General features: G+C 36.4%; 1 protein-coding gene across 2 annotated transcripts in view; it reads right to left on the reverse strand.

Annotated features, from left to right (window-relative positions):
* Positions 1 to 168: 168 nt before the first annotated feature.
* The window catches only part of LOC127628120 (malignant fibrous histiocytoma-amplified sequence 1 homolog), a 32,726-nt gene continuing 9,383 nt past the window's right edge, over positions 169 to 23,511 (reverse strand). Inside the window, exons 2-3 of one of the 2 annotated variants that reach the window (XR_007968608.1) lie at positions 4,787 to 5,163; positions 171 to 3,501 (exon numbers count right to left, since the gene is read on the reverse strand). Coding sequence is in view for 1 of the 2 variants with exons in the window: in XM_052104815.1 (XP_051960775.1) it covers positions 5,033 to 5,163 (131 nt within the window). In the remaining variant the exon portion in view is untranslated. Of the gene's footprint in view, positions 5,164 to 23,511 lie in introns of both variants that reach the window. The other variant, XM_052104815.1, reaches the window with a different exon arrangement.

Consider the following 23,511-nt stretch of genomic DNA (forward strand, 5'->3'; position numbering starts at 1 on the left):
TAAACTTTTATTTTATATATATATATATATATATATATATATATATATATATATATATATATATATATATATATATATTTTTTTTAAGATTTAAGCTTTTTTTTTTTTTTTTAAGTATGACACATTTCCATCAAACTGAAATGAGTAATCTGTCAATAATCTTCTACATTATTATAAATTTAGCATAAATGTAAAGTCTTTCATTTTAATAAAATTATTCACATTATGTATAATTCATAACATGTGTATTTAGCTAAAGATTACTCAATTCAGTTTGATAAAAAATATGTCATTATTAAAATCTAAATGTTAATGTAATTCAATATTTTTTTGAGTGAAAAGACTATTTAATACAACTGCTCTCAATAGATATTCCAAACTCATTTTCTCCTGTCATCATTTTTTTTTTTTTTTTAGAAAGGCTGCATTAAATGTTTTATTTAGCTGCAACTAAATAAAACAAATTTGGATGCAGAGTGAATTTTAATGGTGCACACATTAAGTGTGTACCATTAAAACCTCCCCATTAAAAAAGTACTCCTTAATTAATTAATTGTAATTTTGAAACATATGTATAAAATGTTTTACACTAGTCATATCAGTAACATTATAAAAGCTGTTTTATTCTACACGGGGAAGGGGTGCCCTCATTGTGGCTGCCATTTTAGACTCGCATGACTAAATACTGCTTCCTTAATCTCAGAAACCATCTTGTTATTGGACACTTTCACTCTTGAGTTAAATTAATCATGGCTGATTGTGAATAGTGAATTTCTACAATGGCATCTGTTACTGAAAACTATTGATTTTGAATGATGCTGCATCCACACCACTAGGTGTCACTGTAAGTCCAAGATGGCACAAGCAAACGTTACTGATTGCACTTTTAAGGCAGTATTTTGTAACCAGATCTGTTTTTTATGTTTTTGTAAATATTACACAGCAAAAGTTTTAATTGTTTTCATCACCTGCTAATAAATTTGCTTTACGTAAAATTCAGCGTGCTAACATAAAAGAAGGAATATTTGTTACTTTACGTGTTACATTTACACAGACAGCTACATGATTAGCTCAATAATCGTTGTTGTCTTCCCAGTTGACAGTAGATACCCTAAGCTGAGTGGTATGTAATAACAATTTTCTAAATCTGTTGAAACTATTTGTCTTGAAGTAGCATTAAATTTGCTCACAGTCGAAGTTTGCGCCTTTTCCATGTGGCGTGCTACAGCGTCTTTGCTCCCTTTTTAACAGTCAGGCGAAATATATTTGACAGTTCTGCAGACTATACCACACAAACTTTCCTTTTTTTTGCTTTATATGCTAAAAACCCTGAATTAGTGTAATATCTTAATTCTCTAGTAAAAAAACATCAAATAAGAAGGATAGTTAAATATATATATTTTCTTATAATAAATTCCAAAATTCATATAATGTGTAACAGTGTTGTTAGATATTAACAGATATTAAGTGACATCTGAATTCAAAACGGTAGCCTGTAGTTTAGGATAGTAAGATTTACGTTGTCTACAGTCAGAGTGAGCCATTGCTATTGCATATCATGAGTTGGCTTATCAATTTATTATACAATATATGCTTTGGAGATGTTACAAAAATAGAAAGGAAATGACAGTACAACAGTGTGGAAACCAGCCTTTATATTTGGTGTGCTTTGGTGATTTTCTTTTTGTGTGGTCCTACTATGAGAAAGAATAACATCTTTATAACTTAGAAAACAGTTTTTACATTCAGCACAGTAGCCATGCACAGTAAATTATGTTGGATATTGGTGACAGCTTATTAGCTTACAAAAATAAAATATTATTTACAAATTTGTATTAACTGTTTGCAAAACATCACATATTGCAGAATCTCTCCTCTCCAAAAGAGAAACATTGAAATGATAAACAACAGTCCTAACTATGAATTAACTATATAAAAAGAAGTCTTAGTTCTTTGTCCTTGGTGGTAATGTGCACTATTTCAGTTTGATAATTGTGTACAAAATGCTTCATACACTACATTTGAAGATCATGTTCTGTGAAATACATAATGCATATCCAATACATACACAATTTTCTTAAAAAAAAAAAAAAAAAAAGAAAAGACATCCTTGGCTGAATTCTTGTTCATATGTACCCAAAAGCAAGGAAAAACATTCTTACCATTGAAAGAAATACAGAAGGAAAGAAGGAAAAATAAAAGAAAAAAGTCTTAGTATGGTTCAAGGAAACAGTTTTATGTCTTTGGCTGCTACTAAAATAGTTTTACATGTCTCCTCTTCTCCGCCTGAAACTACCAAACACAAAATTTTTGTCTTCGAGCAGAGAGATCTCAATAAGACAACATTTCTGTTCATCCATGTTGTAGACAACTAAACTATCAAGAGGCCTACACTAATACATTTCAATGTATTTTAAAGGGGACCTATTATGCAAAATTTACTTTTACATGGTGTTTGAACATCAATTTGTGTTGGCAGTGTGTACACAACCACCCTATAATGATAAAAATCCACCCAGTCCTTTTTTAATCTCCATTAATCATAAGCACTGAACAAGTACGACATTCTGTACAAAGTGAAGTCACTTTGCACACCATTGTTGAGGACTCTGCCAACTGACATGTTTGTTTGTGTGTGTTGTTTCGTTATAGCTCATAGCGAACATTGTAACAGTATTTGTGTTGCTCATACATCATTGCAAAACTGCTGAAAAAACTCTACAACAAAATCAAATAACCATTCGAAAACTTCCTGGTTCATTCACAAAGTTGTTACTTCTGATGGAGTCTCTCCCTCATCAGTGTCTGACTCCGGTTCAAACATATAGGGCTGAACACCACTGTTTTCACTGTCAGTCATATTGCTTATGTCTAGGTATCCGAAGCAGAGATGTTAAAACTCCGCCCAATTCTGGATACAGGGCAGTGTGCACCAGCTCATTTGCATTTAAAGGTATTCCCACCCAAAAATTGGCATTTTCAACATGGTATAATAAATAATCTGTAGGGTACTTTGAGCTGAAACTTCACATTCACACATATCAACACATTCTGGGGACACCAAAGATTTAAATTACATCTTGTGAAAAGGGGCATAATAGGTGCCCTTTAAAGGCATGCATTTGAAGTACAATATCACTTAAAGCATATGTCCAACTTTTCACCTTTCTAATCAAAGTGTACTCAAGTCTGGGGGAAACAGCGTCATCTTCCATTCCTTTCAGCAGATCCACCCACAGCAGCACAGACATTATGTAGTTTCAGTCTAAGAGATGCCTTTGGGTATAAAATCAGGGATTTCCATGAATTTGCTAGGGAGAAGATAATCTTGAACTGATCTGAAATGTTCAAACAATTGTGCGCCAGTGGTGTTGAGGCTCAAAGTGGTTAAAGATTGTTCAAAGGGCCATCCCAAGGAAAAATTGGTGTACATAGACAAAACAGGTTGTCACTGCAACAAGTTTCTAATACTTTCAGTTCATCATGTGTTGGCGGTCAGAGCTGATAATTTAAAAAAGAAGAGAGCACACAAATTTTTTTTTAAATGAGGGTGGACATCTAAAATCCCTCAGATTCACACTTATTTACATATGGAGAATACAGGTAAAGTGGGACAATTTCTGATAATGTTGGGGATGTTTTTAAATTAGGGTTCAAATGGCTACATCAAAGTCACACCATATTAGTTTAGGATGATCTTAAAGGAATGTTCTGGGTACTCAATTGACAGTTTTTGTAGCATAATGTTCATAATTTTGATTTTTCCCCTCACTCACTGGGTTTACCGGCAGCACATCATCATAGCAACAAAGCTGTAATATTGGATATACAGTGCATCCGGAAAGTATTCACAGTGCTTCACTTTTTCCACATTTTGTTATGTTACAGCTTTATTCCAAAATGAATTAAATTAATTATTTTCCTCAAAATTCTACAAACAATACCCCATAATGACTTTAAAATCTTAAAACCCCCATAAAATCTTTGCAAATTTATTAAAAATAAAAAACAAAAATCACAGGTACATAAGTACCTTTGCTCAATAGTTTGTTGAAGCACCTTTGGCACAATTACAGCCTCAAGTCTTTTTGTGTATGATGCTACAAGCTTGGCATACCTATTTTTGGGCAGTTTCTACCATTCTTCATTGCAGCACCTCTCAAGCTGAATCAGGCTGGATAGGGAGCGTCGGTGCACTGCCATTTTCAGATCTCTCCAGAGATGACTTATGTATTTTAGACTTATGCACATGTGATTTTTTTCATTTTTTATTTTTAATACATTTGCAAATATTTCAAACAAATTTTCACGTTGTCATTATGGGGTATTGTTTGTAGAATTTTGAGGAAAATAATGAATTTAATCCATTTTGGAATAAGGCTGTAACATAACAAAAGGTGGAAAAAGTGAAGCGCTGTGAATACTTCCGGATGCACTGTATACTATACACAGATAACGTTAATAAGCAATTTTATCATACTAAAATCATGTACATGTGTAATGTTTACATCTTGCGGGTATATTTTTGAAAAATTTTATACGTTACCGTTTTTGGACTGGCCCCATTCACTTCCATTGTAAGTGATTTTTGAAGGAGGAGCATGTTGAAATAGTTTTTGTGGTAATTAACTTTATGCTACAAATGCTGTTGATTGAGCTTAACTTGTATTTAACCCATAACATTCCTTTGATGCGAAAACTGAGTAGTAATGGAAAATAAGATATATTAATTATAAATTGGCGCAAGTGTCCCACTTTCCTTGTACATGTACCTTCATGTACTTACATGTAAGTGGGTCCACATATCATGGTCTCCCTATGACAACCATCCATTAAGTGGTCTGTCATCCCCCTCAGATGAGGAAAGAAGGGCGGAGGCAATAGGTAAGTGGGGCACACAAATGTGACAAAACTACAGTATATGTTAAACACGCGCAGGTTCTTGTGTATTTTCACGTGTGCATATAAGATATAGAGGTGCATCGGTTTGTGAAGGCCATTCACAGGCAGGTAAGTGCAGGAAAAGTAAGTTTCATTTATGACTGGGGCTGACCACAGTCGGGGTTGGGGGGTAAACTAATGCCACATTGACCCGCTCCGAGCCGTTCTTGGGGCAGATGATCTCAGTTAGTCCCTCAGGTCGAGGCTGACTTAACAGCTCACCTATAATAGGAACACAGAGAAAAAGGTTTTATTAAAGTCAGACTAGTTTTCACTAACAACTGCAATATAAATGGCATTCAATAGCAGATGTTATTTCTATTTTTCTGTGTGCAGTGTTATTTTTCAATGTGATTATTAGTCAGTTCATTTATTTAAATGGTTTATCACTTACAAGAGTTTCAGACACAATTTCTCATTGGATCTCCTGAACCAACCAGAAGGTGGAGCTATCTAACAAACTTTGTCTCCTGGCATGAGTAAGATGTACGAGTATGTGCAGTAAAAATAAATAACCAATGGGTCATGAGAATGCACAGGACTGCACAATTTTCCATTAATGTAATCTCAACCAGCAAGTCACATGTTTTATTGGATGAAATGACAAACAAAAACTCTGTCTATGAAGCCAAACAACTGGTGTCCTTTAATTCACACTGAAAAAAACACAAATGGCACCCCAGAAGCACACCCAGGTACAGTACTTCTGCCTTCTTATACTAAGGACTGAAGATATTTATCATATAAAACTCATCGACATCTGCAAGTAATCAGTTCCCATTACACTTTAAAAGTGCATCCTTATGCATATATGAATTGGTTTATGATAGCTCCTCTTCAATGAGCAAAACCTGATGGCGAGGAAGCTAAAAGACTCTTAAATTAATTTCCATGGCAAAAAAAAACAAGTGTGTTAAGTCTAGTCTAAGAGACCAGAATTGATAGAAGTCAATATTGAATATATAAAGAGCTTGTAATGAAGGATTCCAGTGTCCTAGTCAGCAAGTCAGAAAGCAAATGGCTCACTCCAAGTACTTAAGGGGGATCAGCCTCACCGCAGGAAGACAAAGCATTACATCATGTGTCAGTCCAAGAGATTATAGAGTGCAGAAGTCAGACCGCTCTGTCATTCTGTGAAATACTGTGAGCAGAGCTCCATCTGTACAGTACATGCCCTGCTAATTCTATACCAAACAATCAAAGTTACTTTGAACCAAGGAGCCAAAATGTTCATTGTTTTTTTATTATATCACTATGCATTTTCAATGGAGATACGAGAAAGTAAGCCTTGCTCACTCTTTAACATCTTATAACATCTGCATGTTAATTGCCCATGTTAAAATTATTTTAAAATAGAATTGATATGCCAAATGTGACTACATCCAAAATGATTTGAATACTGTACAAACAGTGCCCCCCAAAAAAGAATTTGGGCACACTTAATGTATGAATGTTATTAAATAAAAAACTATTTGCAAACCAGCTGGCATCTGCAACCATATGATGCAAGAACCTTTCTCAGAACTAGCCCCAATTATCTAAGCCATTTTTACAATTACTGTAAACCAACTGGACCCAAAAGAGTGGAGTACTTAAAGGGATAGTTTACAAAAAATGCAAAATCTCTCATCATTTACTCACCCTCATTCCATCCCAGATGTGTATGACTGACTTTCTTCTGCCAAACATAAACAAAGAATATATCAGCTCTGTAGGTCCATGTAATGCAAGAAAATGATGACCAGACCTTTTAAGCTACAAAAAGCACAAAGGCAGCATAAAGTAATCCATATGACTCCAGTGGTTAAATCTATGTCTTCAGAAGCAATAAAGTAGGTGTAGGTGAGAAAGATATCAATATTTAAGGCCTTCTTTACTTTTAAACTCCACTATTTTTCCAATTATGAAAGTGGAGGTTTAAAGTAAAAAAGGATTCAAATATGAATCTTTTTCTCACCCAAAGTGATATGAGATATGTATGGATTACATTTATGCTGCATTTATGTGATTTTTGGAGCTTCAAAAGGTCTGGCCACCATTCAGTTGCATTGAAAGGACCTACAGAGCTGAAATATTCTTCTAAAAATATTTGCATGTGTTCAGCAGAAAAAAGAAAGTCATACACGGGATGGCATGAGGGTGAGCAAATGAGAAAATTTTTTTTTTGGTTATTCTATCCCTTTAAGGGCGCATGGCATTACTGTACCACATTTGCTTTTTTTATAAACCCTATATAAAGACATAAGAAACTGCCTATTTATTTTGAAGCTGAATGTTTGATACCTTGATAACCAGTGGCGATTTCTCAGGGCCAGCAAAGTTTTCTCTGCTGGCGTAACATGCCTAAATATTAATATGGACTATGGAAATATTTTTTCATCCTTTCATTCTCATTGATGTATTTTCAATCGATTTCCACTCCTAATTAATCTACAAATGAATAGCAAAACACACAAAAAATTATTCAATCAGAATTTATTCCTTGATGCTTACAAGCTAAGTGAGACAACTTTTTCACAAATCACATGCCCGAAGCAATGATCCTTAGCCGAAGCGGAGCATGAGTCTGAGCTCCACCCCGTCAGGCCTTCAGAATTTCCACAGAATCCCTCAACACTGCAGTGAATATGCAACTAAAGTCAAATTGTCATATTCATCAGCCAATTTGTTCTTGGTAGGTGTGATCTTTAAGATATGTCCCTGTCCAGGCCATCTAGCTGGCCTTGAGTGACGCAATCACTCTTTAAGTGATGTATGTAATTTTAATGCAAAGAGCGTGAGAACTTACTAACGAGTCGGCTGTCATCACTGCTGGTATTGCCATTGAGAAAGAGATCCTTATGGATTTAAAAACCTCAGATGTCATGCAATTAATTCAACAGGAGGACTGAATTTCACTTCAAGTAAATTGGTAAGTGCTTTTTGCATTGTTATAGCAACATCAGTAATCATGTAACCTGAAGAAACAAAATCGCAAATATTATTAGACAGCATTTTCTTGGTATTAGACCTCCTTGGTTCTGGCTTTCATGCGTGGGCGTGTTTTTAAAATTTAAATTGGTATTATTAGTTCACTGCCACATAACGTATGATAGGCAAACGTTGTCTTATTCCATGTGAAACGGTTTTCTTAATGGCATGAATCACACTGAAGGCCTAGACTTAAAATATACGGGCCTCGGCTCTTAATAACGCAGCAGCCAGATTCAAGTTTATTGCTGTAAAATTGTTGTGGCAAATTCAAATTTTGCATCAAATATTCCCTATGTGTCTTTAATTTAAATTAATTTTGACTTGCATACTTTGTTGATAGTCCTTGAGCAATTCAAAATCCCAGGTAAACTCTTAAATAAAAGGTGTTTGAAAAGTGTGTTTTTGCCACCTTACTTTAAAATAAATTGTTTTCTAATGCAATGACACTCATACTTCAAGTGTGTCTTAAGTATCCAAATGCTTTTTTGGGCCACAGTAGATTCCTTTATTTGTAACCTGAGGTCAGATTGCATAATATTTGCACACCGCAGTGGATTAAGAAAAATATGATCCATATTAATGAGGTAATAATGGAACAACCACTAATATATCACTAATATTGCCCTGACATATCCTGATAAGAGCAGGTTTGATCCAGTTTAAACAACTGACAAGCACAGGCTGAACTGCTTAAATGCCATATTCTCTCTAAGGCACTGTAGCAAGACATTTCCCTTGTCAGTAAGGAAGCTTTAACACAATGTGCAAATGATGATGCAATTATCAGACAAATGATCTGCAATTAGCCAAAAGATTAGACCTTAGATTGACAAATTAGGGCATTTCCTGGGGAAAAAACAATCAAGGCTTGATTATGTATTAACACTTAGGGGAAACAACTGCTTACATCACAGCACCACATATCAAGCCCTGCATTGCCCCCTGGCACAATGGCCTGACTGGTACACCACTTACGCTATTAGCACTATTGATTTCTCCTTAGTCATTTATTCTAAAAAAAGAAGGCATTCCACCAGACCAAACAAGGCCACTCAGCTGAAAGATCAAGGCCAACAAACAAATGAAGTCTACAGCAGCTGGAGTTATCGTAGATAACCAAACACTTGTCATTAGTTACCACGCAGTGATTGTGAAAGGTATTATTGCTCATTATACATTTATTCATTGTAGACTGTGATAACAAAACATGTTACTAGTCCCTTTATGGGAAAACAGCTTATGAACTGAGAGAGAAGGCCAGTATGCTTTCTGAATCATACGTTAGTTATTATTACATGCTCCTCCTCAAGCACTCATTAACCACAAGTAACGCTGAGTAACGGTTAAGTACAGCTCTGGCAACAAGGCAAAAGAATCTGCCATGTTCTCTCTCGCTCTGAGGTTTATGCCCTGAATAACATTTTCAGGTGCATTCTTGTGCTTAGGCCTGTTTGTTCCTCTGCCAAACTCTCCATTTGGCATTCACGTACATTTTGTTCTTTGTCTCTGAGGTGCATTATCACTATCAGGGCCTTAAAAGGTAAGCTGCACTTGGTAAGACTCCTTAGTAAAAGCTTTGTACAGTACATGTTTACATTTATGTTTATTCATTTAGCAGACGCTTTTATCCAAAGCGACTTACAAATGAGGAATACAGCAAAAGTGATTTGTCATAAGGAGGCAATAACATTAAAAGTGCTGGAATACAAAGTTTCAAATTGTTCAGAGAAGTACAAGTCAGGAGGAAGGTGAGATACAGTGGTGAAAGAATGGAGTGAGATTTATTTTTAAAGAAAGCAGAGTGCTCCTGTAAGAGATGCGTCTTTAGATGTTTCTTGAAAATAGATAGAGAATAGGCTGTGCGGGGGAGTTCGGAAAGTCGTTTAAACCAGCGAGGACCGCTTGAAGTGAAAGTCAGAGAAAGCGATTTTGTGCCTCCGAAGATGGTACCACGAGGTGCTATTCACCAACCGATCGCAAGCTTCTGGAGGGCACACTGATGCGGGGGGGGGAGGGGTATATGTGCTGAACTAGTGGCGGTTCTGTTAGTGAGCATCAATCACTTTAAAACAATCTCCAATTTAAGCAAGGCTTGCTGACAGGTTTTATGGAAAAAAACACAAGGGCAATGAACCATGATGAGCTATCAAGGCCTGTGCGGCGAACAATGACTTCTGCAGACTGTACATTTTACATAAGGGTAAAATAAAATATTTAATTGCACAAACCTTAATTCTCCATTAAAAAAGCAGAATGAAATTGCAGTAATGAGGTGTCATCTACAAATAGATCTAAACAGGGAAGTACCTGTATGTAATTAGTAAATAACGGTACTGTTCACAAGACCTTTACATTTGTTCAGACACTGTGCCAGTCAATTTGTTTGCATTTGCTAAAAAAGTTATAGTTTTGTCAGACTAAAACAATAATTAGTCTTTTTAAAATGTCATGTAAATGCTTTAGTTTGATTAAAATCACAACATTAAGACTTTTGCAAAGTCTGACTAACAGACCAACATAATGTGATTGTTGCTCGGCTTCATCCAGCATCTATAAAAATGTATTGGACCACAACTGGCCTCGGTGTTGTGCGCATGCTCTGAAAGACATTACCTGCTTCTCCACCAGCGGGTTGAATGGTTCTCGTTTTGAAAGTGTGCTGTTTTGTGCCCATCCGGGCCAGTTGGCACGGTTACGGTTTCTTTTTGCACAGTGGTGCATGAATATACGTAACAAATACGTCAGTTGGTGATGGTGTGAGAGGTAAACATTGGAGCGAGTGTGCTATGGAGAATGAGTGCATATTCCAGTTTTAATGACTGCTTCCCCCCTGGTTTTTACTCTGCTAAAGCACAGGAAAGACATGTCTCATGTCGCAAAAAGAAAAGTAAAGAGAGTAAGGCGAGAATTTACATCCAGACCCTTTACCTATTACAGTCCCTTCAGATCCTTGAAAATGTTCTTACCACGGTTTACAGGTCATAGATCTGGTTAGCTATTTGAAGTTAGAGGATCAACGTCGTAGGCCTGATGGAATTTAAAACCCTGACCAAACTTTCGGAGTGACAATGTTGGCATGATGTCAAGGTTATGTCAGCTGGCCTGCTTCAGTCCACAATTGTTACTCATTAATGAGAGCCATGGTGCAGAATGACAGTGAATAGATTTCACTTGACCTTTTTCCACTAACTAACGTGTGTTTTTTGTGCAATCATTAGTGGAGACTACCACAGCATAATTTAAATTTCTTTCCCCATGCCAGTCTTTTATTGTGGTATATCAGGGGTTATAAATTGGGATTTTTCAAAAGAGGGACACTTCTGATCGTACAAAAACAGGCCGAAACACAGCCACCCAACAACTTGAGAAAGGTTACAGATTTAAATAATGAAAAGGAGGCTTAATCCTGTTACACACATTTCACACAGTCATTAATGAAAAGTAAACCGGTCTCTCGCCTTGAGGCAGGGAGCACAAATAACTAAACCTAGAGAGAATTACTTGCCTGCACAATACATTTCCAAACCCTGCGTCTATAAACACACTCAACAGAAAGTTTCTTAAACACAAACACGCAAGCCTACAGATCGCTTGTTTAAACATCCCGTACTCTCTGGGACAGGAAACAGCAAAGACAATAAAACAATGACACAGAGCTCCATAAGAAAGCACACCGTTGCTACACTCACATATGGCATTGTCTAGCCTTGACCGTACACCTACAATCGATTGCTCATTGCATTGCAATACCACATTCTTTTTCAACACAGAACAATATTTTAAAAAGATAGTTCACACATTAGTGAAAATGATTTAATTATTTATTCATGTTGTTCTAAGCCCCTATGAAGTTCTTTAGTGGAAAACAAAAAGAGATTTTAGTGACTTTAGTCACCAATCACTTTGTATGGGAAAAAAGGTAATGAAAGTAATTTGCAATGAAAGTAAACAGTCTGTCCCTAACATTCTGCCTAAAATCTCCTTTTATGTTCCACAGAAGAAAGTAAATCATAGTGGTTTGGAACAACACAAAGGTCAGTAAATGATGACAGACTTTTCATTTTTGGATGAACTATGCCTTTAAGATTACATAATATAACAGCGAGTGTCAAGGGGAAATATGTAAATATTTGAAGCAGAAATACCAGCAGCTTTCATAGAATTCAAAGCTCCATAAGTATGTAAATTAAAATAAATAAACGTTTAATGATGTATCTGTAGTGCAAGGTAAAGTCTGCATTTAAGATTAACTATTCATTTCCATTAAGATAGCAAGTATCATAACAAGGAAGATTTTTAAGTGGTGATTCTCAGGCAAAAGTTGCCACTACGATGCTAGGGGGTTGTTTGCGGTTGCAAATGTGTTCTGAATGGTTGCTAGGGTGTTCTGGAGCGTTGCTAGGTGATTGTTTATAGGCCCAAGTCAGATAAGTCTCCCTCCAAGTTTCTATGATATTCTGGTCCCCTTAGATATGGCTTGAGACCCTGCTTCAGTGCAAGTCTATGGGAGTTTTTCACCCATTTTATGGTTGCCAGGAGAAAAAGGTACATCCAGTTCTTTAGACAAGGAATAAACACAATTCTCCACATGAGAAAAACCAGTAGTTATGCTTGCCTTAGCAACCACCAGTAATGATTGATGTGGACTACGAGATGACTGTAAAATCCCATTTAGTAATAAAATAAAAGCAATAAAAATAAGTGTTTTTTTAAGACCTAAGCTTCCTAATGTACAGTGTGCCTGCATCTTTAATAAGTAAACTGGGTATAGTGCATTTAGTCATCCAACACATGCCAACCACAAAATATAAATAAAAAGGACAAAAGCTTATATAGCCCTCCAGACTTTATCTTTAGCACGATGCATGCTGTGACTTGTTCGGAAACCCTTTGTGAAGGATGAAATCTGGGTCAAAGTCATCCTGGAATGCTTCATCCTTTTCCTGAGTGTCCAGAGGATGTGGATTCGAAAAGGTTTTGCCAAAACAAACCGCCTCCGGAATTTATCTTGTGTAGCTAAAATAGATAAAATAGTTTGAGCCACAGATTCACAGCACTTATGGTTGTTTCTGCACATTGAGTAAAGTATTTTATCACTGACAAAAATGCACACATCACCTATAAGCCACAATGTTATTAAGTTATAATTCTGTCATTTTTGGGTAAAATATTTGTTTAAGGATATAACACTCTAAAGACTGTTTCTCTAATACCTGGGTTTATTGTGCACAATTCATCAGTGCATATTACTCTAAAGAATAGGCCTGCCCAAGGCAGCTTCCTTTATTTCTGCACATTACAGTACACTAGAATAGGAAAACGTAAAGTAAAACTTTCTCCACCTGTGGAACGATTTTTCTGCAGAAGCAACCAAGGCCACAATGGTGGAAAAAAATTATGATAACCACTAATATCATAGTTTAACTTCTCATGATACAATCAAATCCCAGTGGATAAAATCAAGCCAGTGCTCTGGAATATTTACCTTTTTTACTTCCACGACAATAAAATTCAACAATATACATCAATGTAAACAAATGTGCCACACGTGCATGCATTCATCAGAACATGGCCAAAGCTTAATAGCCGTCTGGATTCAGATGTCTCAGTCAGTGTCGTTTGTCCTGATGAGATTTCCATGCAGCTGTCTGTTAAGCTGAAAAAGCCAAGCGGCTGGGGTTAGAAATGGATCCCTATTAAACACATGTTCAGTGCTTTAGAAATCTGTCATTGAAGAACCCTCAGCGCTTGAAGGGATTTTTATTCAGTATTATTCTGTCATCATTTACTCACCCTCATGTCATTCCAAACCCGTATGACTTACTTTCTTCTGTGGAACACAGACAGCTTCAGTCACTATTCACTTTGGTTGTATGTAAAAAGATACAATGGAAGTAAATGGTGACTGAGGCTGTCGGACCCAATAATTCTACCTCGCATCTCCTTTTTTGTTCGACAGAAGAAAGTCACACTGGTTTAGAACAACATGAGGGATAATTAACGATGATATGATTTTGATTTTTGGGTAAACTCTCCCTATCCCTTTAAATCAGAGGTCTGCTAAAGGCTATGAAGAATGACAAAATGTGCATATACAGTAAGACACAACAATGATTGTGATTTATAATAGTCAATAAGCCCAATCAGCAAACATAGGCAAATAGACCCAATTATTAAACATGGGGTGGGTCATACTGGTAACACATTTATGAAATCAGTATGGCCTAATCGCAGTTTCCACAGCAACGGGCACAAGTTAAAGCTGAAGTGTGTAACTTTTCACCTTTCCCAGCTTTATATGCAGAGACAACTATAAGTAAACCATTCATAGGTAAATTTTCTTCACTGTCTTTCTGTGGCGCTATTAAATTATTCTGTTCATTTTGATTGTACCGCTTAGACAAGCCCAACAACGTCACTCAACTAATAGTGTGAGTTTGGGGGCAGAACAATCACAATCAACGGCAGGTGGGGGTGGTACAGAAAGCCATTTTGAAAACAAAGGGTTGTTTTGCTATTCCGTCTGGTGGCACAGAAATTACTTCAGCTGTAACACACTTTCAAATGGCATTACTTTCTTGTATTGCTGGTAATCAAGTAATTAATTTAACACCAGCAGCCAGCCAAACCAAGTCCTTAAAAAACAGGTAAAAAAACCAGCTGGTAAAAAAAATGTAATCGGGACTTGCTAACGTCTCGTGAAGAACTGGATGGGTTGTAATAAAAATTGAGACAGAAGTATAAAAAAGTCATTGAAAATGTGTGGAAGCATAGACATGGGAGATGTATCAAGACTGGAAATAGAAAATAACTCAAATTCAGCCCCATCAAACTTCATTCATTTCAGACAACAAGGGAAAATCAACATGGGAAGGGACCATGACCGATCTGTATCATTCTCTCTCTGGAACAGTATCAAGGTCTGATTAGAACCACACAGTTGGCTCTTCATGGACCTGAGTAAGTACCAAAGAATTTGTAAACATTTCTTGAGCATAATTCATCTATTACCGCCTTCTATTAAATGTCTTCGTATAGCACAAATTATTGATATATCTTTTTCATCTCATTCCAGATGTTTCTAAAAATGTCTTGCCTTACTTTATAGTCCCTTTTCTGTTTGTGTCTAACACAAAGTCATTAATATTTAAATCAATCATGGCTTAAACATGCTATATGTAAGACTGACAGCAAGCATTTGAAATGGGTACTGCAGTCCAAATTCAAAATATCGGAGAGTTGTCTACCCCGCCCCAGAATCAAAGCTCATGCGGGTTGCCAGAATGTTAACATGCAAATTAGCCAACTCAGCGTCCGTTTTAAAGGATTTCTGGGCTTTAAGCCGTCTCCATCTTCCAAAGGCATCTCCAATATTTATCCTTGTTTTACTACACCTCTGGTCATGGTGATTTTAGACGGATGGCGAGGCTTTTTAGGTCGGGTGGAATCTGTTATCTCTGATCCAGTTCATTTGCTGGCTTCCATGGCTGCAGCATGCAGTGTTGTTTGCCTGCAAACTTGTTCAAATCTGGCAACCCGGTGGTATCAAAATACTATTGGTGAGTGGGCAGTGGACGGGATCACACAGGCCAAAACATAAACAGAAATTCCATCCTGGAATGGAAACTTCTAAGTAGAATATACTGGCTGTAGCATTGTTATTGGAGAAGCCAGTATTATACAGTTTCCTAATTCTCTAATTAAATATTATGTAATATTACATATAGTGCCTTTAATTTGTGCTCAGATGACACTTGCTTTAATATCTTGTATTTAATGGAATAAGAGTTATGAAAGTGTCCAAATACTTTTGGGATTTATTTACATGATGCTATGCTACCAGCTACCTGCTAAACTAAGGATTCACTTATGGTCCATATTTGGTTTATGGTCCTTTCCCTAAAAGTGGATCTTAATTTAACATAGGCATTGGCAGAGGGCAAAAAACCCACTTACAACTGCTACACAAAGCAAAGAGGCCTGGTAAAAGGTCAAACAGTCAGCTGTAGTGTCTTAATGACACTTTTAAAGAAACCACATGAGAGACACTTGATATGCAAGACAGCTGGCCCTCTTTCTTTTGACAAAACAACTTCATTAATATATACATATAAGAATTGACAAAACACTACATTTAACCTGGTTGGTCTAGTGCTGTCTCAAATACACTCATTCCAGAGTCTGTGAATAGCCAGCAGTGTCTCTGTATTGTACATAGACAGCAAAAAGGCTGCTGTAAGCTTGATTCCTCGTCTGATCGGCTAGAGACAGATGTTCACATCTGGTTTGTAATGAGATCATTGACCACATGGGCATTCACGGAGCTGCTGTCAGTATGTGCTAGCTGAGATCACACACACAGTTGAATTTGCATTGATTTTAGAGATGCAGGAAGCCGCTCCCCAAGAGAAAACTCTAAATGTATAACTCTATATACAGTAGGCCTATGTCATGGTATTTATATGGAAGGCTACTCCGAAGAACATGTCCAAAAACATGATATTGGTTTGATTTTGAACTTTTAAGCACTTTCATGACCATGATTTGATTTCTTTACCTGCGGTAGACAATCGTTCACAGGCTGCACTCGCTTGAGCCCCGCGCTCATGAGCCTATGGCCGAGTTCACAATGGCATACTACCCATACTACTCTCACAGTTTTTTGCCAAACACAGGTATAACAGAAACAGTAAGAGTAGTATGGTAGTAAGGCATTTAGTGCACAGGCTATTTGTTCCGTGGGGGGCACCACAACACGTCATCAGAACAAACAGTGTGCATTTTGTTAGACTCAAGATTGAACACATACTTATTGGCTTGGTAGATCAGTGCCGCCAAAGCGATGCCACCTTGAGTGCTCGCCTGTAGCCTAATGGGCTCTTAACCTGTATTTGTTAGGACTGACAAAGAACAATACATTTTGAGGCAAAATTAGATCAGAAATGCAAATGAACCGTATTTATTTTCGAGATGATAACTGGATTACATGTCCAGAAATTAAACAAAATAGTGATGTCATGGGACAACAAAGAAGTATATTAATGATTTTAACTAGGCTTGCTTGCATATTTCCACATTAAGGCCAATTTATAATTTAGATGGATTTAAATGTAAATTTATGCATTTGGCAGATGCTTTTATCCAAAGCAACTTACAGTGCACTTATTACAGGGACAATTCCCCTGGAGCAACCTGAAGTTAAGTGCCTTGCTCAAGGACACAATAGTGGTGGCTGTGGGGATCGAACCAGTGACCTTCTGATTACCAGTTATGTGCTTTAGCCCACTACACCACCACCACACCTTAAAAGATTGTTGTTTTATATTTTTTGTGAATTACTTCATATGAGATTTTGTTTTTTAAGTGAAATATTAATAAGCCTGTATGTTACACTGTGTCACACTGAACTAGCCACCCATACATCTATAAACCACACATTTTACAGTAGTTATTTACACAAGGGTTTCCTGTTGTCATTTGGACTCTGATCTAATTCGTCTTTTCCCTCTTTCAGTCTTTGCAGTACTTTCTCCACATTTTACATATTTATAGTATGTTAATGACTTCTATTTCTCAACAGTTTTTATTTGGAAAGTTTCGTAACTCACAAAATGTTTATCGAGAGCATTTGTATTTACCCAGAAGCCACATCTGCGTAAATGTATTTACACAGCAACAATTGTGGGAAACATCACACGAGCGAATGTTATATTTGTGGAAATAACGTTGCTGACTTTAGGCCTAATGATATTGGTGCACAGCTGACAGCACTGATAACAATGATTGTTAAGGTGTGACAGTGAGGTTGCCAAACATTAAATCCATGTATTAATCTTATTCATGTATAAATCATTATACATGAATAAGACATTGCATTTCCATTCTTTAGTGCATACCCTTAGACCTTTTGGTGATCACGGTACATTTTTAAAGTATCCCAAAAATACAACCCGCGATTCTATGATTTTAACCCGAATTGTGTTTTCAAATTAGCCCAATTTGTTGTGAGCGCATATCTGGCAACACTGCACACACGCTGCTGATGCTGCTGCTTATGCGTGGTTTAGAAAAAAAGCTCTTGCTTGATTGACAATAATTTTCTTTCACATCTGCCTAATTTGTTTTCATTATGAGAGAAGTATTCTAAAAGTATTCTAACAAAATGTTATAAATTAACTGTATACTGAAAACAGGTGCTTGAAAATGTAACGGGGGCCGAATACAGTTACTTCATTTTTGTATTCTGAATACGTAACACCGTTTCATGTATTGTGTTACAGCCCAATCCTGCATGGTCATTGCTCCATGAGATGATGCAATCGACCAATCAGAATAGAGTATTTCTGGGAACCGTGTAATAAATATGACTTAATTACTGACAAGTGCTGCAATATTTATATATAATATACAGTAGTTGCATGACAGTTATCAGGGGGACAAACACTTTTCCACAGGAAAAACATACCACTTGCTCAGCCAATGAATTGTAAGATAAAGTGATGCAAAGTATCTAAAGTGTTACTTTTTATAAAAAGATACCATGTAACCAAATTTGTAATTTTTTTTTTACTGTATTACTATATAACGCAATTATTCAACATGTTACTTTAACCGTAACATTCATAAGCATTTTAAAAGCAACGTGTTAACTTACTGCTTACGTGTTAACTTAAACATTAAATTATGTAATACATATTATGTTTTTAAATTTAAGTGATCAGATCATGTTTAGAAACATAAAAACAATATATAAACATACTGGCAACAATGTCACAAATACTACACTACATATTTGAACAATAATGCACTTTTGAAATCTTAAAATCCAGTATATGAGAAAGTGTGTTGCTCTCAGGCACTACAAAACCTTTCTTGACAATAACACTGCATCTGGAAAGTCACTGGTTTTCACAAATAGCAGCATCTCTCCCTTTGGCAGAAGTTTCACGCTGCTTTCACCATCAAAGTTCAAGGCCACCCTCAATCCATTATGGCCTCATCCCTACGGTCAGATCCGTCCATTTACAACACACTGCAGCTGGCAGTCCTGCAGTTATGTAATCCTCAACAAATGAATCACCACATAAGGAACACTAATCAATGTTCTCCATCCAATCATGCACAATTGCACAAAATCAATAAGATTGTAGCCACACTAAATGCCCACCCCATTTTCTCACAAATGGCATGTTCAGTGGTAGCAATGGAACTCTTGAGGTGTTTAACAGTTGTGTGTGCTCAAGGGAAGACTGCTGCTGTATTCTAAAAATGCTAATTTTCAAGAACATCATGAAAATAATTTGGTTCTAGTATTTTTTTTTTCTTATTCCCAACCCTACTAGTTGTGTAGTAAAACTCTGACTACTTAAAGTTAAACGATGAATGTTGCAGTGCTATTTAGAGTCTCTATTTAGAGCAGATGCAGAGCTACAGTGCAGAAACTGATGAGGCCTGCAGGCACAGAGAAGATCAGGGCTAAAATAAGCTAAGGCTAAAAAAAACCTGACTAGCACAGGACATGTACACCACAGACAGATACAGAGCTGGAAAAAGGACTCTGGTGCCCTTTAGCACGATGATAGCTGCAAACAAATCCCACTTAGCTACTTGTTGTGAACAAGTAAACCTCTATTACACTTTGTTCACGCTGTCAGGGCTCAAGAGTATGTAAAGTTTTGCTGGACCGACTGGGTGTACTTGACCGGCTATCGTTTTCACTGATCCACATTTTATTTATAGATATATATATATTAGGGCTGTCGATTTAACACGTTAATTCAGTGTGATTAATTTTATAAAAAATAATTACGCGTTCAAAAAAACACAATGCCCCCTGACCGTAATGAGGAAGATTCCTGTGAAATGCAAACTTGTAGTACCACCTGTTTACTCCAGAGGACAGTGATTGAAATTTCAGCTGTGTAGCAACACACAGTTTATACAGTGAAGAAAACACGTTACGTTCTTGCGTTCAAAACACTTGGAGCCCAAATCCGAACTAAGAGATCTCAAGCTGTGTTCTAAGTATTAAACTATATTTAACTTGACACAGTGAACTAAAAAATTTATGTTTATGACGCTGTCTGACGCAGGTTTACATTGAGGGTCCTTAAACAAGCCCTCATAATAAATCTCGAATTGATTGACAAATTCACTTGAGGGGCTTTCAGCAAATATTTGTATATGCGAATAGTTAATCGGGACATCATGTAATTAATTTGATTAAAATTTTTCGTTTTGATTAACATTTTTGACAGCCCTAATAAAGATATTTTTATATGTGTCAGAAGAAAGAGATCTGGAACTGTTGAGTCTCTGCACTTCTGTTTTTTCATGAGAAATGTGAGAAAAACCACGCAGACACCTGATCATGTAAATGTTCATCTTAACCAAAAGCATGGTATGACTATGGCATTTTTATTATACTGTTGAGAATACTTTTCTTGTTTGGGTTGGTTTAGTACATGTAGATTGAGCTAATTCCTGGACAAAAAGTCTCCTAAATAATTTTTATGGCGAGCAATAATTAACAAAACAATTTCTCAAAGAAGAGGCAAAAGGCACCATAGGATAAAATCAGCAAAGGCACCATAATCAAATCTTTATAATCTTTCCTAATATTCTGGGCATTGACATAAACAGAACAGAGCCTGTATTCACAAAGATTTTTATCTTACCACTAGGAGATCTCCAAAGAGTTCCTAGCTAGAAGTTTTTGCTTAAAGCCTATTGATATCGTTGCTATGACGTCACATTTTATGAGCGTGATCTTTTGCTTGGTAGACAGAGAAAAGCTATTTGTCAGCTAAGACAGAGAGAGAGAGAGAGAGAGAGAGCGAGAGAGATGGAGAGAAATTCCCACTTCATCCACGCTTCACTGTTTTATGTTCATGTGGCCAGGGAGCGCACAGTGGTCAAAACCTTCAACACTAGTGTAATTGGGTTGTTTAAATTTTTGGGAGCGGTAACGGCATCTCTAACTAAATTTATGACATTAAAACACCCTTGCGATTCAGTTAAAAATACAGATTAAGATTAAAATACATCAACTGATTCAGGCGATACCTTTTTAAACGATCAATGTCATAATAATATTCTAATATATTGTTTTTAAAGTTGATTGATGACAGCAGCCATGCTTCGTATTATTTGTGAGTCACTCTTAGGGATTTAGACGTCCTCAGGACAACTTCAAAGCTGCCGTGGGTTTAGGAACTACTTTAGCATTAAAATGCTTCATGAATTACTCTTAGATTAAAATTTTAAGAGTCCTAAAGTTAGGAGTGACACGCCCCTACATTTTAAGAGTTGCTCCTAAATTTCCACTTTAGGAGCTACTTTTAGCCTTAAGATTTTTTGTGAATACATGCCCTGTTTTCCATCTTCCACATATTTCAGCATATGGAGGATTTCATTCCTATCAACCCAGTCTGATGTGGATGAATCTTGTGATGATAACATTACAAGGGACAGCAAACCATTATAAAATAATCTACTCATTCAGGGCTGCAACAGTCACTTGGATAATTCTGTAGACATACCATGTAGACCTCCAGGGAAAACAGTGACATAACAGGATTTATATAATCTCAGAGGCTATGGTGCTGTGGAATACAGGGTTTCATTCTGACACATGCAAAAAAAAAAAAAAAAAATGCAATTATACAGATGGTGAAGAACGGTGCAAAACACAGTTTACAGTCGTTTTTAGTCATAATGGAAGTTGAAATTGTTTCTTAAAGCATTAAATCAAAGACATTTTTAATTCTGTCATTATTTACATGTTTCTTTCCAAACCAGTATGGCTTTCTTTTTTTCTGTGGGACACACAAGGTAATTGATTAAAGAATATCCTGGCCAATTTTCTTTTCAAGTGAATAAACACTGCCAAGCTATAAATCACCACATAAATGCATTATAAATGTGTCCATATCACTTGTGTGTTATGCTCCAAGTCTTCTGAAGCACTACGATAGCTTTATGTGAGAAAACGTTTTTAGTTGAATTACTCCTTTAACCATTGTATATAAACACAATTAGAGCACCACTATATCATGAAATGTTGAGAGTAGCATTTGAGATCATTAGCTGTAGGCAAAATTGCATTAAATCACACAAATGTGCAACGAGAGACATATCGCTTTCACTTTTTACGTTTGAAAGTGAAAAGCCGGACATCTGACCCAATCGATTATTGCAGAACAACCCACAGGTTTCCTGTTCCACTTACAAATCATGATAGTTAGAAACATAATTTCTTTCCTACCTGTGAGCTGTGCCCTAAATAAAAGGAATACATGTCCTTAAAAAAAATAGAACAAGGACCATCTGTAAAATCATCATTAATTGAAACATGCTTAAAGGTGCACTCATTTATTTTTACCCAATTAAAAAAAGCCTGTTATAGGACACTTTCACTCATAGATTAAATTAATAATGTCTAACTGTGAATTGTGAATTTCTACAATGACATTGGTAACTGAAACTATTGCATATGGAAAAAGTTACTGAGTGTACCATTAAAATATGATTTTGAACACATGGTCCTGTACAGTCCTACTGTAAACCTCATATTAACTTTAGTGTTTGGCAATAATATCCACAATGGAGAGAGATAAAACTGCCTTTGTGTTAAAGGATTAGTTCACCCAAAAAGTATCATTCTCTCATGGTTTACTCAATCCCAGATGTGTGGCTTTCCTTCCTCAGCTGAACCGAAATTAAGATTTTATTAGCTCATTTCAGCTCTGTATGTCCATACAGTTAAAATTAATGGGTGCCATGAAGCTGCTGGCTGTTTGAAAGTCAAAAAGTCACATTTAGGCAGCATAAAAGTAATTCACATGACTCCAATCGATCTGTCTTCTTAAGTAAATGGATAGGTTTGTGTAAGAAACAAATCGATTACTGAAACGTTTTGAACTATAAATCGTTACTTCCAGAAAGAGCTGAGAAACTGTTTGAAATGACGTTACTCTCGCGTGACATTCATTCCACTGTTGTAAAGTGTCTTCTCGCGTGACCACGCTTACATTATACAACAGCTCCATGATTGGTCGACTAGTAGCAGGAAGCATTTTTTAAAAGTGAATAAAGTTTTAATTATCGATTTATTTTTTACTCAAACCTATCGATTTGCTTCAGGAGACATTCATTGATTGACTGGAGTCGTGTGGATTACTTTTATGCTGCCTAAATTTGCCTTTTGGACGATCAAACAGCCAGCAGCCTCATGGCACCCATTCACTTTAATTGTATGGACATACAGAACTGAAATGCGCTAATAAAAATATCTTAATTTCGGTTCTGCTGAAGACGGAAAGACATACATCTGGGATGACATAAAGGTGAGTCAATCAAGAGAGAATTTTCAAGCCAAAGTCATTGTGATCCACTAAGTGTGGAGAAAAATCAAAGAAAGGTTAGATAACCACTGTAGCCGACCAATATTAAGATATATTGATAAAGCTCAAAATCAGCATAATTTCCCAGAAAACCTCTAACAGCTGAATGTTTTCACAGGTAGAATTTCCAGGTCCAGTACAAGAATAGATTGAAGCAGGGTTTTATAAGCATTGGTTTGAACTGTAAGGAACT

Source organism: Xyrauchen texanus, chromosome 34 (assembly GCF_025860055.1).
Source record: "Xyrauchen texanus isolate HMW12.3.18 chromosome 34, RBS_HiC_50CHRs, whole genome shotgun sequence".
NCBI classification, from domain to species: domain Eukaryota; kingdom Metazoa; phylum Chordata; class Actinopteri; order Cypriniformes; family Catostomidae; genus Xyrauchen; species Xyrauchen texanus.